The sequence below is a fragment of the Chiloscyllium plagiosum genome, unplaced genomic scaffold (genome assembly GCF_037043375.1).
Source record: "Chiloscyllium plagiosum isolate Xiang-an unplaced genomic scaffold, Cpla_swu_hap1 HiC_scaffold_24, whole genome shotgun sequence".
NCBI classification, from domain to species: Eukaryota; Metazoa; Chordata; class Chondrichthyes; order Orectolobiformes; family Hemiscylliidae; genus Chiloscyllium; species Chiloscyllium plagiosum.
In genome coordinates this window covers 25,220,044-25,234,950 of record NW_028270162.1, presented here as the reverse complement: position 1 = coordinate 25,234,950, position 14,907 = coordinate 25,220,044, and the positions used below count along the sequence as shown (strand labels likewise).

Below are 14,907 nucleotides of genomic sequence, written 5' to 3'. Positions count from 1 at the left end.
ATTTTTGACACTGTCACGAGTAACTTTGAAACCAGTAAGAACCCTTCCATGGCTGGCGGAAGCTGGAAAGCAGGTGAGGGAAGAGGCATCACAATATAGGACGACTTCTGTTATCCAAATTTCAGATTATCCGAACAAGATCTCAAAATCCTGATGCTTGGGTAAACCGTGTTATCCAAACATTCGATTACCCGAACATTAGGTTATCCGAACAAAATACTCCCCGTCCGTGTCGTTCGGATAATCAAAGTCATCCTGTACATCAAAACAAACAGGCACATAGCCTCGAGCTGTGAGGGTGTGTAAAAGCAGTCATAATGTAACAAAAAAAAAAATTCACTCCAGAATTACTCAAAAAGATGCATGGCCCATGAAGAACCCCATTACCTGTGCAGTGTATAGGCGACTGTTCTCTCATTGTGCGATGCCACCATTACATTGGCTTTCTTGTTCACTTTGATTTCATCCAGGATGTAATCCAAACATCTGAAATGCACAACAACAGCAGATCAGAAGCTCCAGGAATCCAGCACATGCCCATCATATATAAAACAATAATAGGGAAGATAAGCATAATGACATGTGGACACCCGTAAACTGCTTACTTCTGTCAGTTTAACTGTAAGGTGGGGCTTAGGAGGGAAGAAATTATTCTCCTTAGCAGAGTTAGGCATTCAGCCCTTTGAGCATGTTGCATCATTTATTTTGATCATTCAAATAAAAAGCCTGCTACTCTTTTTCTCCCCACAACCTTTGATCCCTTTCGTCCCAAGTGCTATATCCAACTCTTCCAAAAAAAGAAATCATTCAATGTTTTGATATTGACTGCTTTGAGGTAGTGAACTCCACAGGCTTACCTGTGAATAAATATTTCTTGATTTTAATTGTAGATGGTTTACCATGGATCATTAGACTGCAACCCATGGCTCTGGACGTACCCACCACAGGGTAGATGCAGGAAGAATGTTCCCAATCTAGTTTTGTTAGGATTTTCTAGCTTTATATGAGAATCTCCCTCCTCCCCATCATTCTTCTGAACTCTAGCGAACAACGTCTGAACTGATCAAAAATTCTTTTCATACTTCAGTCCTGCCATCCCTAGAATCTTTGCTGTACTCCCTCTACAGCAAGAAAATCCTTCCTCAGATAAGGAGACCAAAACGGTGTACAATATTCCAGCTGTGGTCTCACGAGGGCCCTGAATAGTTGCAATAAGACACCCCTTCTCCTTTACTCAAATCCTCTTGCTAAAACGGCAGACATATCATTTGTCTTCCTTGCTGCCCACTGCACCTGCGTGCTTACTTTCAGTGACTGGCGAGACCCAGGTGTCATTGCACATTGCCCCCCCTCAATTTAGATTGAGAAAATAACCGACCATACACATTTGTCCATTTTGTGCAGCATCTGCCTACTCACTCAGCTTGTGGAAATCACACGGCTTCCTCCTCGCAGCTCACCCTCCCACTCAATTGTGTCATTTGCATATTCAGAGACTGTACATCTGGTTCCTTAATCCTTCATGAATAGTTGTAGTCCTAGCAGTGATCCCTGTGGTACCCAATGAAACACTGCCTCCCATTCAGAAAAAGACCCATTTATTCCCGATCCTCGTTCCCTGTCTACCAACCAGATAAATAGACAAAGTCTTTTCCCTGGGGTCGGGGAGTCTAGAACTAGAGGGCATAGGTTTAGGGTGAGAGGGGAAAGATATATAAAAAAAAAAGAGACCTAAGGGGCAACTTTTTCACGCAGAGGGTGGTACGTGGATGGAATGAGCTGCCAGAGGATATAGTGGAGGCTGGTACAATTGCAGCATTTAAGAGGCATTTGGATGGGTATATGAATAGGAAGGGATATGGGCCAAGTGCTGGTAGGTGGGACCAGATTGGGTTGGGATATCTGGTCAGCATGGACGGGTTGGACTGAAGAGTCTATTTCCATGCTGTACATCTGTATGACTATGACGTTGTAACTGGGGTGGGCGGAGACTTGATTATGTTTGCTGCTTTCGCGGGACAGTGAGAAGTACACATGGAATCAATGGATGGAAGGTTGGCTTGTGAATATAAGTTACCTATAATTAATTTCACTCTCCATGTACCTGCAGAAACTTTTACTCAGTCAGTTTTTACGTTCCCACAACCCAGGTTGGGTAACTTTTGTCCTACAGTTACCATACAAGCACTGCCATTGACTTGCATGTGTGTGTTTGCTCAAAAAAAAAGTTAAAAATCACATAACACCAGGTTTATTTGGAAGTACTAGCAACAGGATGAAGGAGCAGCGCTCCAAAAGCTAGTACTTCCAAATAAACTTATTGGACTGCAACCAATGTGTGATTTTTAAAACTTTGTCTACCCCAGTCCAACACCAGCTCCTCCACATAAAAAAAAACATGAAATAACAAAGTGATCAGTCCACAACCAAACCAGGGGTAGGTTTGGCAGACCTACCCCCAGAGCTGTTAACTCCCTTGGTTAGAAGAGGCCACAGTACATTCACGTGGCAATCAAAGAGAGAACTCCATAGACTTGACTAATTATACAATTGTTCCTCCTCACCACCTGGGGCGATTCTGGGGATCAGCCTAATGTGCACCAAAACATACACCCCGGAGGGGGAGGGGAGACAGGCATGCATGATGGAGGACTGGTGCATGGCTTGGGGTGTGGGGGACAACACACACACACACACACACACACATACACACGAGGGGGTGATGTCTGAGATATTGTCGACTCAAGTATGCAAGACAGGAAGTAGCATTGGGGGAGTGGGAGCGCGGCCGAAAGAGGGCCAGCACACACCCAAAGCATGTAACCATGTACACAGGTATGTTTACAGTTTACATCGATGATTTAGAGTTGGGGACCAAGTGTTGTGTGTCAAAGTTTATACTGCAGCTCTACAGGGTACTAGTGAGGTCAGAGCCAGAGTACTGGTCTCCTTACTTGAGGAAGGATGTACTGGCATTGGAGCATGTGCAAAGGAGGTTCACCAGCTCGATTCAGGAATGGAGATGGTTGGCTTAGGAGGAGAGATTCGGTAAACAGAGACTATACTCATTGGAATTTAGAAGAAGGAGGTCTTGTAGAAACATATAAAATTATGAAGGGAATAGATAAGATAGAAGCAGGGAGGTTGCTTCCACTGGCAGGTGAAACTAGAATTAGGGGGCATAGCCTCAAAATAAGGAGGAACAGATTTAGGACTGAGTTGAGAATCCCTTGTTGTAGGTTAAGTCAAAAGATATATAGATTTTTGAACAGCCAAGGAATTAAGGGTGATGGTTAGCAGTTGGGTAAATGGAGCTCAGTCCAGGAAAAGATCAGCCATGATCTTATTGAATGGTGAAGCAGGCTCAAGGGGCCAGACGGCCTACTCCTGCTCTTAGTTCTTATGTTCATGAATGAGGTGTTATGCAAGTGCAATAGAAAGCACAGTGAGCACCCCAAATGATGGGTTATGGGTGAGGCTGAATCAGGTGTGGGGAAAGATCATTCATCAATCTTGTACAGTATCAGGATGGGAACCTACCTGTGATACATGGCATTTGTATCTTCGTAGGTTTTGTTGATGGGATCCTCATATCCAATCTCTCTGGCACGCTTGCGTTCCTGGGCCATATATGCACCCCTCACCAATTTTGCCCCAAAGTACCAGTTTTCCCGGCGAGACAGTTCTACATCCATAGACACATTATCATAAGCTTCCTGGAGTGGTTGAAAGGCAATAGAAAATCCATCAGAATGTCAGTGAGGCTTTGGACAGCAATACAGTAACAGAATCAACTGATGTTAAATTCTCTACAAACAAGACTTAGTTAAACATGAGCCTTTCAGATACAGCCTCCTCATAGTTACTCTGCCTATGAACTATCCAAACTCCAGTGATTTGGATTTGTAAAAGGATCAAGAGGGCATAGATTTGATGTAACTGGTTTAAAAAAAAAAGCAAAAAAGGCATAACCATAAACTGACCTCCACCTGACCCACTGACAGCCCTTTCTGGTTCAGCTCTCATGGAGGGTTTAGTCTGCACCATAATTAACCAAGAGTCAAAAGGCTGGAGGTTCCAGTTCATTTTCAGAGTATGGTATATAATCAAAGCTGGCAATTCTGTGTAGTACAATCAGCATTTTACTGAGACATTAAACCAAGGGCCAGGTTATTCTTTCAGCTGGATGTAAACAATCCAACAGCATTAATTCCAAGAGTAGCAGGGTTCACCCTGGCGACTGGGAAAATATTACTTGCCATTTGAGGGATCTGGTTGGGTGAGAAATCAGCTGTCATATATCCCACAAAGTGAGAATACTTCACTGGCTCAAAAGCACTTCAGGGTGTCCTGCGGTCACACCCCATTTCAATGCAAGTTTTTTCTTCTCTCAAGGATACAGTTCCATGTGCATTGGTAGCCCTCAGTGACATTGTTAAAGCTTCAGTGTGATCATCCTCCTACCAACAGTTAGGACCTGGAGAGAGTCTGCTCAGGAGCCAGCCATCAAAACACATGGGCTTTTCCTCTGTATCCAGCAAGTTTCAATCTGTGCACATGACAGTGACAGCAGCAGACAAAGGAAGGATGACTACTCCCCCTGTCCCAGGGGGAGCAGAGTGCAGCCTTACCTTCAGGTAACACTGGTAGGTGTTGAAGATGACGGGCTTCTCAATGTTAAACTTCCGCTGCATCTCCAGGGTCAGTCTGCTGATAGCTGGCTGGAAATAGGTCTGCTCAGCATCAACCATGAGGCGGACCCCTCTCTTCAAGGCTTCCTACCATGGGTGGGAATGTCAACAATTGTTTTGAAACAGAGGTTACAACATCTGCCTGCTCCCTTCAGTACAATGAAACCAAACTTACAGAGCCAAGTTAAGCTTTCGGCTGTTTCATCCTAAAACTAGCATTTAAACTTATACAAAATAGTGACAACTGGCTTGCTGCCAATGGAAGTTCTTTGTTTTAGGAACAACACATGGATTAATACAAGTGTGGCTGGGAATTAACATATTGCAATTCAAATGAGCTGGCAGTTTCACTTTCAGTCACAGACTCCAATGCCCTTTGAATATCTCCTACCTTTGCTAGGATATCCATTCTCTGCAGCATCCTTTTCATCTGGAGATCCTCCTCCTCTGTGAATTGTAGGAGAAGTGGTTCAATCTCACCAGTCTGCAACATAACCATAAGCAGCCATTAATCCAACAGTCAGAGCCCTCACTTGACATGGATATCTAGGCATACACATTCAGAAAGCACCTTCTGAAACCATATGTCATGAAAAGAGGATCCTTACCTCACAAATTGTCTATATATCCTTATAGACAAATTGAACTTCTAAGTGTAACAAGTATTATTTCTTTAAAATGGCCACTGGTAACGAGATATATATTTCAAACTGGTGGAATATGGTGTTGATTACTTTTGAGCAAGCTTTTTAAAAAAGGTCAGCTGTCCTTCTGATCTGGAGCAATAATCTAATGTGGTATGTGTCAGAAAGTGACTGATAGTAAAACACTTGGAAGAATAGAAGAATGTTGATACTGTAGGATGTATGACAGCAGGAGTAAACATCAAAGAGCATTAGCTTGCTTATGGTTTAGAATAATCAAGGTTTATTTTAGCTTAAAGAACCCAGAGATTGAAAGTTTTAGGAGATACCTGACTGGGGTAATATGTTAATGAAGATTTCCTCCCAGAAATGGGTATAGGCCAATGTAGGGAAAATTCAGTTATCTCAAATATAAAAGTTTAGCTTGTGAAACTTCCAGACCAGAAGTGTTTAGTTAAAAATCAATCTTTATTAAAAGACTAAAAATGTCAGCCTTCAGCTTCTGAACATTCACAAAGACAACTTTAGAGTTCACATTACAGATCTGGAAAGAAGTTTGATGTAGACGGTTAGTATTTCTGGATTTGAAAACACTGAAGTGACGGTGGTGTTGGGGAACGGATGACACTTTGTTTTGCTGCATGTTTAAAATATCTTTTGAACTATGTTGTTACATTTAGGTTGCTTGGTTCGTATAATTTTATTTTCTTCTTTTTGTGTAATAAATGTTTTGTTCGATTGTTAAAGAAGATTTGCAGTCTAATGTGCCTGTGCTTCAGTAAATGACTGAGCTGAAAATGTGTTGCTGGAAAAGCGCAGCAGGTCAGGCAGCATCCAAGGAACAGGAGAATCGACGTTTCAGGAAGAAGGGCTTATGCCCGAAACGTCGATTCTCCTGTTCCTTGGATGCTGCCTGACCTGCTGCGCTTTTCCAGCAACACATTTTCAGCTCTGATCTCCAGCATCTGCAGCCCTCACTTTCTCTCTTCAGTAAATGACCACCACTTTAAAAAACAGATATCTATTAAGCCAGATTTCAACATGGGACCAGATTTGTTCAGTGCGTTCATAACAAACTCAACTGCCAAATTCATTGCTGCCCAAAATCATTTGGGTGGCATGGTGGTTAGTACAGCTGCCTCACAGCGCCAGAGACCCGGTTTCAATTCCCGGCTCGGGCAACTGTCTGTGTGGAGTTTGCACATTCTTGTGTCTGTGTGGGTTTCCTCCGGGTGCTCTGGTTTCCTCCCACAGTCCAAAGACGTGCAGGTTTAGGTGCTTTGGCCATGCTAAATTACCCATAGTGTTAGGTAAAGGGGTAAATGTAGTGAAATGGATCTGGATGGGTTGCTCTTCGGAGGGGCTGTGTGTCCTTGTTGGGCCAAAGGGCCTGTTTCCACACTAAGTAATCTAATCTACTGGAATCAACCAATTTAACGGTCGCAACATTTGTCACAGACAAGCTACAAACGGATTTTTTTTTGTTTTTTAGACCGGTCTCATGTTGCATTTTGTCTTTTTTTTTTGGTTTTTAAGGAATTCATTCATGGGATGTGAGCATCTCTGGCAAGGCCAGCAGTTATTGTTAATTCCTAGTTGGCCCTAAGAAGGTGGTGGTGAACTGCTTTCCTGGACCACTGAGGTAGTTAATAAACTCACTCTTCCTTTAACTGAAAAAAAAACTGCTTAAGTTCTGCTCCTTCTAAGGCAAATCTGGGCTGGGAAAAGGTATTCATTTGAAAAGGAATTTTTAAAGAATTAATCTTGTTGTGACCAACCAAGGGAGATGCTGAGTCAGGGGGAGCCAGTTCATCCCGCCTCACTCAGCAACATAACCTGTCGCAGGCAGCAGAAGAAAGTGGCTGAGCAGAGGCTGATAGCTAAGTTCGGTACTCATAGGGAGGGCCTCAACCGGGACCTTGGGTTCATGTCACATTACAGGTGATCACCATTGCACGACACAGACACAGAGACACAGAGACACACACCCTCACAGACTTAAGTCACTCTGCACTCACTACACACACACACACACACTTTCTCACACCCACAACCCCCACCCCAGACAGACACAGACCCACATGCACACATATATTTTGTGGGGTGAATTTGTACTTGCAGAGTTACATTGCACTTTGCTCAATAACTGCATACATTCATGTAGAACTCTGAGCTCAAAAACTGCATGAATCTATGTAAAACTCTGTTATCTCACTTTTTAGATTAGAATCAATCTAAACATCAGGTCATAGATAGAGAACACAGGGGGCTAACACCTTCTTGAGCGAGAGCGGGAGGAAAAGGAAACAGCGAAGCAGACCTTCTCCTCCCAACCCCCCCCGCCACCAAACTCCTGCCAACTTGACCTGTATTGTAGGGTGGAACAATTTAACAAGCTCAAAACTATAGACAGCAACAGGCAGAACTCGCTAGCTTAACTTTCAGACATTATTTCAGTTGGATTTGGTCAGAACCCGAGCGTATGCTGCTCTGAAAGACACTCAAAGATCTGTACCTGCAGGTTTGGAACTACAAAGAGTTTGGCAACTTCTGTCCTGTTGTCAATCAAATTGTTCCAGTCCAACAGGTCTACAGTGCTGAAAGAAAACAAAAAAAAAAACAGGAGAAAAGGGCACATAAGTCAGTGCTATGGATAAAGACATGCCCATGTCAGTAATCTGTTGCATAATCCAACACTCGTGATGAACATCCCACAGGGCATGCAATAGTGATGAGACATCGATGCCTGTTAACCATTCATCAGTTTGGCTTTTGCCACTTCCTCTCAGTCAACTTTCTTCTCTCCTCGCACAGGCAAGTGCTGTTTCTGGGACACGAACAGCCCTCTGTAATTCACCCAAGTGACCAAGCAAGTAGTCATGCAGAGAAATGTGGGGTGAAACATTTTGGTTGGAACAATAGAGGAGAAAGAGAAAAAAAAGATATGATTTTAATGTGGGTCGAGCAGCAAAGGGACTGGGGGTATACGTGCACAAATTGTTGAAGGTGGGGTTCAGGCAGCTAAAGATGTAAGTTTTAAAAGGCAATAAAGTAGAATCATCAAGTATTAAAGGACATAACGCTGAATCCTTAAAAAAAAAAACACCAGTTTGCCTCAGCTGGAAAACTGTACTACACTTTAAAGGATGTGAAGACAGAACAGAGGGTGCACAAAAGACTGGAGAATAATTCCAGGCAAGGATAATATATTTCAGTTATGAGGATCGATTGGAGTAATGGGGCTGTTCACCCTGCAGAGGAGGCGGTTTGAGAGAAGATCAAATGGAAACGTTCAAAATCACGAGGGGCCTGGACAGAGCCGTTACAGAGAAACGGTTTGCACTGGTAAATGGGCCAAGAACCAGAGATCAAGGATTTCAGGCAATTAGCAAAAGAAGCTAAAGGTAATGGTATTTAGGTCAAAAAAACACAGCAAGTGGTTCAGATCCAGAATGAACCTGCTGAGAGTCTAGTGGAGACAGATTCAACCTTATCTTCACAAAATCCCTACAATGTGGAAGCAGGCCATTCAGCCGATCGAGTCCACATCACCCTTCCAAATAGCATCTCACCCAGACCCAACCTCCACCCCTATCCCCAGTAACCCTGTATTTCCCATGGCTAATCCACCCAACTTACACTTCCCTGCACACTATGGACAATTCGACATGGCCAATTGGCCTAGTCTGCACGTCTTTGGAACATGGGAGGAAACCAGAGCATCCGGAAGAAACCCACGCAGACACTGGAAGAATGTGCCTGTGTGGAGTTTGCACAGTCACCCAAGGCTGGAAACGAACCCAGGTCCCTGGTGGTATGAGGCAGCATTACTAACCACTAGGCCACTGTGCCACCCTGTTTTTGAAAAGGAATTGGATAACAGTCAAAGAGAAAAAAACCTGGAAGATAACAAGGAAAAAGCAGGAGAGTGGAAATAGCCAGCATGGATACAACAGGCCAGATGACTTGCTTCAGGGTTGTAAGCATTCTATTGAGGAGAGAACCTGGATGATAAATGTCTTTAGACTACTCGGCTAAACAGGAACTCAAATTCACAACTTGATCCTGGCTTCATTGACCATTTGCAAGTACTCTACAGCTGCGTTCTCTGAATAAGTTTTAGGAGCAGGAATGGCTGATTTTACCATTCTCTGCAACAAGAGCAGTTTGGTCAATTGTAACGCGTGGACAGCTTGGCTGAGATCAGCTAAGTCAATAGAGTGGCAGCACGGTGGCACAGTGGTTAGCACTGCTGCCTCACAGCGCCAGAGACCCGGGTTCAATTCCCGTCTCAGGCGATTGACTGTGTGGAGTTTGCACATTCTCCCCATGTTTGCGTGGGTTTCCTCCGGGTGCTCCGGTTTCCTCCCAGTCCAAAAATGTGCAGGTTAGGTGAATTGGCTACGCTAAATGGCCCGTAGTGTTAGGTGCAGGGGTAAATATAGGGGAATGGGTCTGGGTGGGTGCGCTTCGGCGGGTCGGTGTGGACTTGTTGGGCCGAAGGGCCTGTTTCCACACTGTAAGTAATCTAATCTAAAGAGCCTGAAGCCTTGCTAACTCATCTGAAACGCCACCAAACTGATAGCTGCACTCAGTGAGCCAGTGAGCTTTCCTTGGGACGGAACAACCCAGAATTTGCTGGAATGGAGCAGGTCTTGCTGTATCCGTTAGTTAGACTTCCTCCCTCACCCTTTGCCTCAAAAACCTGCCACAAGTGTGAACGGATAATAAGAGTAACGGGGCACACTAACTCTGGGGAGGAGAACAATTCAATTCCTTCATCAACAGGGTGGGAATGCAGACTTAATGGGCTGAATGACCAAATGTGGCTCCTAGTTACATTGAGATGTAATGGTTGAGGAAGAGATAGAGAATGACACAGGGAAATCAGATAAATTGGAGCCAAATTAGAGACTGAAAGGAGAAACTTAGTGAAAAGTTTTGTTCAAAGTTGTTACAATTTCTGATGACAAGCTGCAGGAATAAGAATCCAGATTTCAATGACTACATGACAAATTAGTAACCCTAGATGATAGGGGAGCTGTGTGGGAAGCAGAGCATGCGTGCAGGGAGCAGTTGACCATAGTATTAGAGTTTGACCAGAGTTTGATCATACCTGTCAGTATACCTGAGGATACCTCTTTACGCTGGAGGATCCCCTCATGTGACTGATTGATAAAACCCGTTCACGCGCTACACCTCCTCCTGCAATTGCACTTCCCGAAGCGGCCTTCAGGTGGGTACCACGATTCGACCTCGTGTCTCTGCTGTGTGATCAATGTTAATGTCAGCACTGCTGGGTTACGGCCTATCGAACTTGCACAGAACATTCTTAAAAAGCAAAGGATGTCAGTAAACAGCACCTACTCCCGCACACAGAGTGAGATGCACAGAAGTGCGTTTGAACCAGGTGCTTACCCAGACAGTCCAATCTTCTCTCCATTAAACCAGTCGGTGATCTCTTCCAAGGTGGCTATGCCGAGTTTAGCCAAGCTTTGCTGTGGGCAAAAGCAAACAGAAAATGATCTTAAACTTTATTCGATGTAGACGACAGAGGGAAAAATAATCCTAACAGGCCTCCCCTCAAAATCCCAGAAAGCTGCTTCATTGCCAGAACTGCAATGAGGCTGGTACTGAAGCAGTTATGTCTCTTGGTCAACAGGGCTATAATATCGTTAATAGGTATACTCAGTCACTAGCCTTCTGTCAGTCTGTGGGCCAAAACTGGCAAAAGGTATTTATATACAGAGTTGGTAACACACCATTTTCCTCTTCCTGGAGGGTGGAATGGAATCCAGGTCCCTGGCACTGAGACAGTAGTGCTAACCACTGAGCCACCAATGGAGTAAGACGACATGTTATGATAGTGATAGCGCATGCCTATTAAAAGCATATTGACATAGTGACCATGGGGCATAACAGCTTCAGTACCAATTAGCTTGGACGTAGATTTAAAAACAGAAGTCGGGGGAAGAAGGGATGCTCAACTCCACAGATGCTGCTGATTTCTAAGGTAATTTCTAGCTTTGTTTCAGATTTACAGCATATGCAGTTCTTTGAAATTGGTGGTTGGGTACAATTTCAGCACCACCTTTTATCTCCCTTCCTACCAGGAGGCAATGAATGCCAATTTTGACAGAAAACTTATTGTTTTCAATACATTTCAAATCATTGAAGCAGATTCTCCATACGGGTTTGTGCCTCCAGTTTCTATCACTGTCCATGAAGTGCATCTCTAAAGCCCACCATGTAACAACACCTGTTGTTGTAAAGATCAATCTGGGTCACTACTGTCCTTTAGGGAAGGAAATCTGCCAACCTTGTGTGGTTTGGCCTACATGTGATACCAGACCCTCAGCAATGTAGCTGACTATTAACAGGCTTCTGGCAATTAGAGATGGGCAATAAACGCTGGCCCAGCCAATCAGGCCTGTACATAACAGAATAATGAAACAGGGCAGAGACCCGGCACATTAACATCTGCTCCAGTGTGCCACTTCAGTTTACATCAAATCGGTCCATTTCAAACCCTAAGCTTTTGGTTTTAAAGTGAATAAAGGGAGATAAAAGGTGGTGCTGAAATTGTACCCAACCACCAATTTCAAAGAACTGCATATGCTGTAAATCTGAAACAAAGCTAGAAATTACCTTAGAAATCAGCAGCATCTGTGGAGTTGAGCATCCCTTCTTCCCCCGACTTCTGTTTCTAAATCTACGTCCAAGCTAATTGGTACTGAAGCTGTTATGCCCCACGGTCACTATGTCAATATGCTTTTATTAGGCATGCGCTATCACTATCATAGCATGTCGTCTTACTCCATTGGTGGATCAGTGGTTAGCACTACTGTCTCAGTGCCAGGGACCTGGATTCCATTCCACCCTCAAACTCTGTGGTGTGCCCACGTAGGTTTCCTCCCAGTCTAAAGATGTATAGGCTATGAGGATTAGTCATTGGGAAGCAGGGTTACAGGGTAGGATAGGGCGTGGGTCTGGGTGGATGCTTTTTGGAGGGTCAGTGTGGACTCGATGGACCGGGTGGCCTGCTTCCACACTGTAGGGATTCTACGTTCTTGCCAGAGGAATCTTTGAAGCATGACAGTACTGGAAATCTGGTGCTTTGTCTAATTTCACAGGTTAAACACTAACACAGAAACTACATGCCTGAGGAATGCAACATTTGCATATTTAGCTCTGTTGGATTACTCACTGCCACTCTATGTCCAGTTACAAGAGCTAACATAAATATCACCACCTCGGGTAAAATGCCTCTACTGGAGGCAAAAGTCCCATCACATCGCAGCTCTTTCTCTTTCCCACCCAGCAGCCCCTCACTTTGGCCAATCACTCGCTGACCCACCTGCAGTCGCTCCATATCCAGCTTCATGTCCACTGCTGCCTGGCCAGCCTTTCCTTGCTCGGCAGCGAGCTGGCGAAAAAAACCACGCCATTTAACCAGCACCTCGGAAAACTGCAGCTACAAGGACAGAAGCGAGTAAGGATTAACTTTCAAATCAGCTTTTCAAACAAACATACCCACCGTCCACCATTACCATAACTGGATGCACAAACATCCCTTGCTTTCCTTGCAGCATTGTACAGAACAAAGGCTCCTTTCACCAGCTTTGTTGCTGATGAGACCGTTACAGCTCAGGGGAATATTGCTGAGGTTTGATGATTGTTCCACGCATCACCTTCTCCTCTGTTATTACTCAGCCTCTAGTCAAAACCTTTGAAGTACAGAAATGGACGGCATAGTGGTTAGTACTGTGGCCTCACAGCGCCAGAGACCCGGGTTCAATTCCCGCCTCAGGCAACTGTGTGGAGTTTGCACATTCTCCCCGTGCCTGCGTGGGTTTCCTCCGGGTGCTCCAGTTTCCTCCCACAATCCAAAAACGTGCAGGTTAGGTGAATTGTCCATGCTAAATTGCCCATAGTGTTAGGTGAAGGGGTAAATGAATGGGTCTGGGTGGGTTGCTCTTCGGAGGATCAGTGTGGACTTGTTCAGCCGAAGGGCCTGTTTCCACACTAAGTAATCTAATCTAATCTAATCTAATCTAATCTAATCTAATCTAATCTAATCTAATCTAAAAAAAAAGATGAGAATCCTACCAGGAACTGTGGTCTCCCCAGTGCTGTCAGTTTGATGGCAGAAAATCCATCCTCGGAGCTCCCACCTGTGAACAGTACAGAGCGCAGCTTTAAATCCAAGAACTGAACTAACGCACCAGCAAGCTCTGTGCTGAAAATCACCAACAACAGTATGGATAGCACCAGTGAAGGGATAACCCACTGAACATGAAGAGCCAACACCATATCATTCACAATTGCCAACAATTAGCTGCTACCCACCAACTGTATTGACATGGGAAGCAATACTCAAACTACTGCAGGTTGGAGAACGAGCCATAGAGAAGTAAAACATCAGCACTGAGTATATCCACAATGGGCCCCACATCACTGGGAGCCCACAGCACCTAACCAAGTCGAGACATACCAGATGCTGCAATACACTTCAGGAAGGTGTCCATAAATTGGTCGCATTTGGACTCATCTGCGTAGAAGTATGTCCGAGCACTAAAGACATCTTCTCTGCGGTCTCCGAATCTTTTATGGGGCCGGAATTTCTTCTCCCTGTGAACGCCATCTGTGGAGGGGAGAAACTATATAACAGAACAGTCGGGAAAGGCAGGGTAAGCATTGCATGATTTAAAAAAAAACTGCAGGTAACTGCAACGAGCAGGCCGTTCATTTTATGACCCTTTTCTCTTGGATGGCAGCTTTCAGAAGCATTGACCATGCTTCATTGTGTTTGAGTTTCAAAGATGAGATGATTGCAGATAAGCCCAATACTCCCACAATAAGTTTTGATGCTCACACACAGGACAGCAGGAGCTATTATGACTCGGAGGAATGAAATCCACAAATTATTTCTTTCTCCAATGCGAAACTTATTTTCAAATCCCCTCCCTATCCCTGGGGTATGAAGCCTAATTACAGTAACCGAACTGCAGTGCAAGCAGGAACTGGCTTATGACCATGGAACAGAACTGGGCATGGTCTGCATTACGCGGTTAAGTACACCTGTAGTCTGTTCACTTACAGATAATGCATCCAACACATTTTTCTTTTTTCAAAAAAATCACTTTGGAAGAGCAGAGTCTGTTTCTAGACTTGGGTCTTCACATTGGTGACGCATGGAGGGACCTTGTCATTCATCCCAGATGCTGACTGGACAACACCATATCACAACATTATCCATTTGTCAGCAGCCCAGACTAGAAGGACATCTCCATGGATGAGAGAAAGCAGAGAGCTATCGAAGCTGGATCACAGTGTATTCAAAGCTGAGATAGACAGGTTTTTATCTCCACAAGAAAATCAAGGTTTATGGAGGAAGGCAGAAAAGTGGAATTGAGGACTCTGACACCAGCTGTGATCTCACTGAATGGCAAAGCAAACTCAATGGGCTAAAACAGCCTTTTTCTGATCGTGCGTCTTATGTGAATCATTGGTTGGCAGCTAGAAGCAAGAACAGTGGCTGATTTTCTTACCTTGTGCTTACCCGCGACTCT

The 14,907-nt window shown here is 44.3% G+C and overlaps 1 protein-coding gene across 1 annotated transcript in view; it reads right to left on the bottom strand.

Moving 5' to 3' along the window:
• The window catches only part of LOC122562624 (proline dehydrogenase 1, mitochondrial-like), a 49,938-nt gene that overhangs the window by 9,420 nt on the left and 25,611 nt on the right, over positions 1-14,907 (bottom strand). The window contains exons 4-12 of the mRNA XM_043715625.2: positions 13,830-13,979; positions 13,445-13,509; positions 12,693-12,809; positions 10,754-10,833; positions 7,851-7,932; positions 5,083-5,175; positions 4,632-4,778; positions 3,541-3,716; positions 388-486 (exon numbers count right to left, since the gene is read on the bottom strand). Of these exons, the coding sequence (XP_043571560.1) occupies positions 388-486; positions 3,541-3,716; positions 4,632-4,778; positions 5,083-5,175; positions 7,851-7,932; positions 10,754-10,833; positions 12,693-12,809; positions 13,445-13,509; positions 13,830-13,979 (1,009 nt within the window). The remainder of the gene's footprint in view (positions 1-387; positions 487-3,540; positions 3,717-4,631; positions 4,779-5,082; positions 5,176-7,850; positions 7,933-10,753; positions 10,834-12,692; positions 12,810-13,444; positions 13,510-13,829; positions 13,980-14,907) is intronic.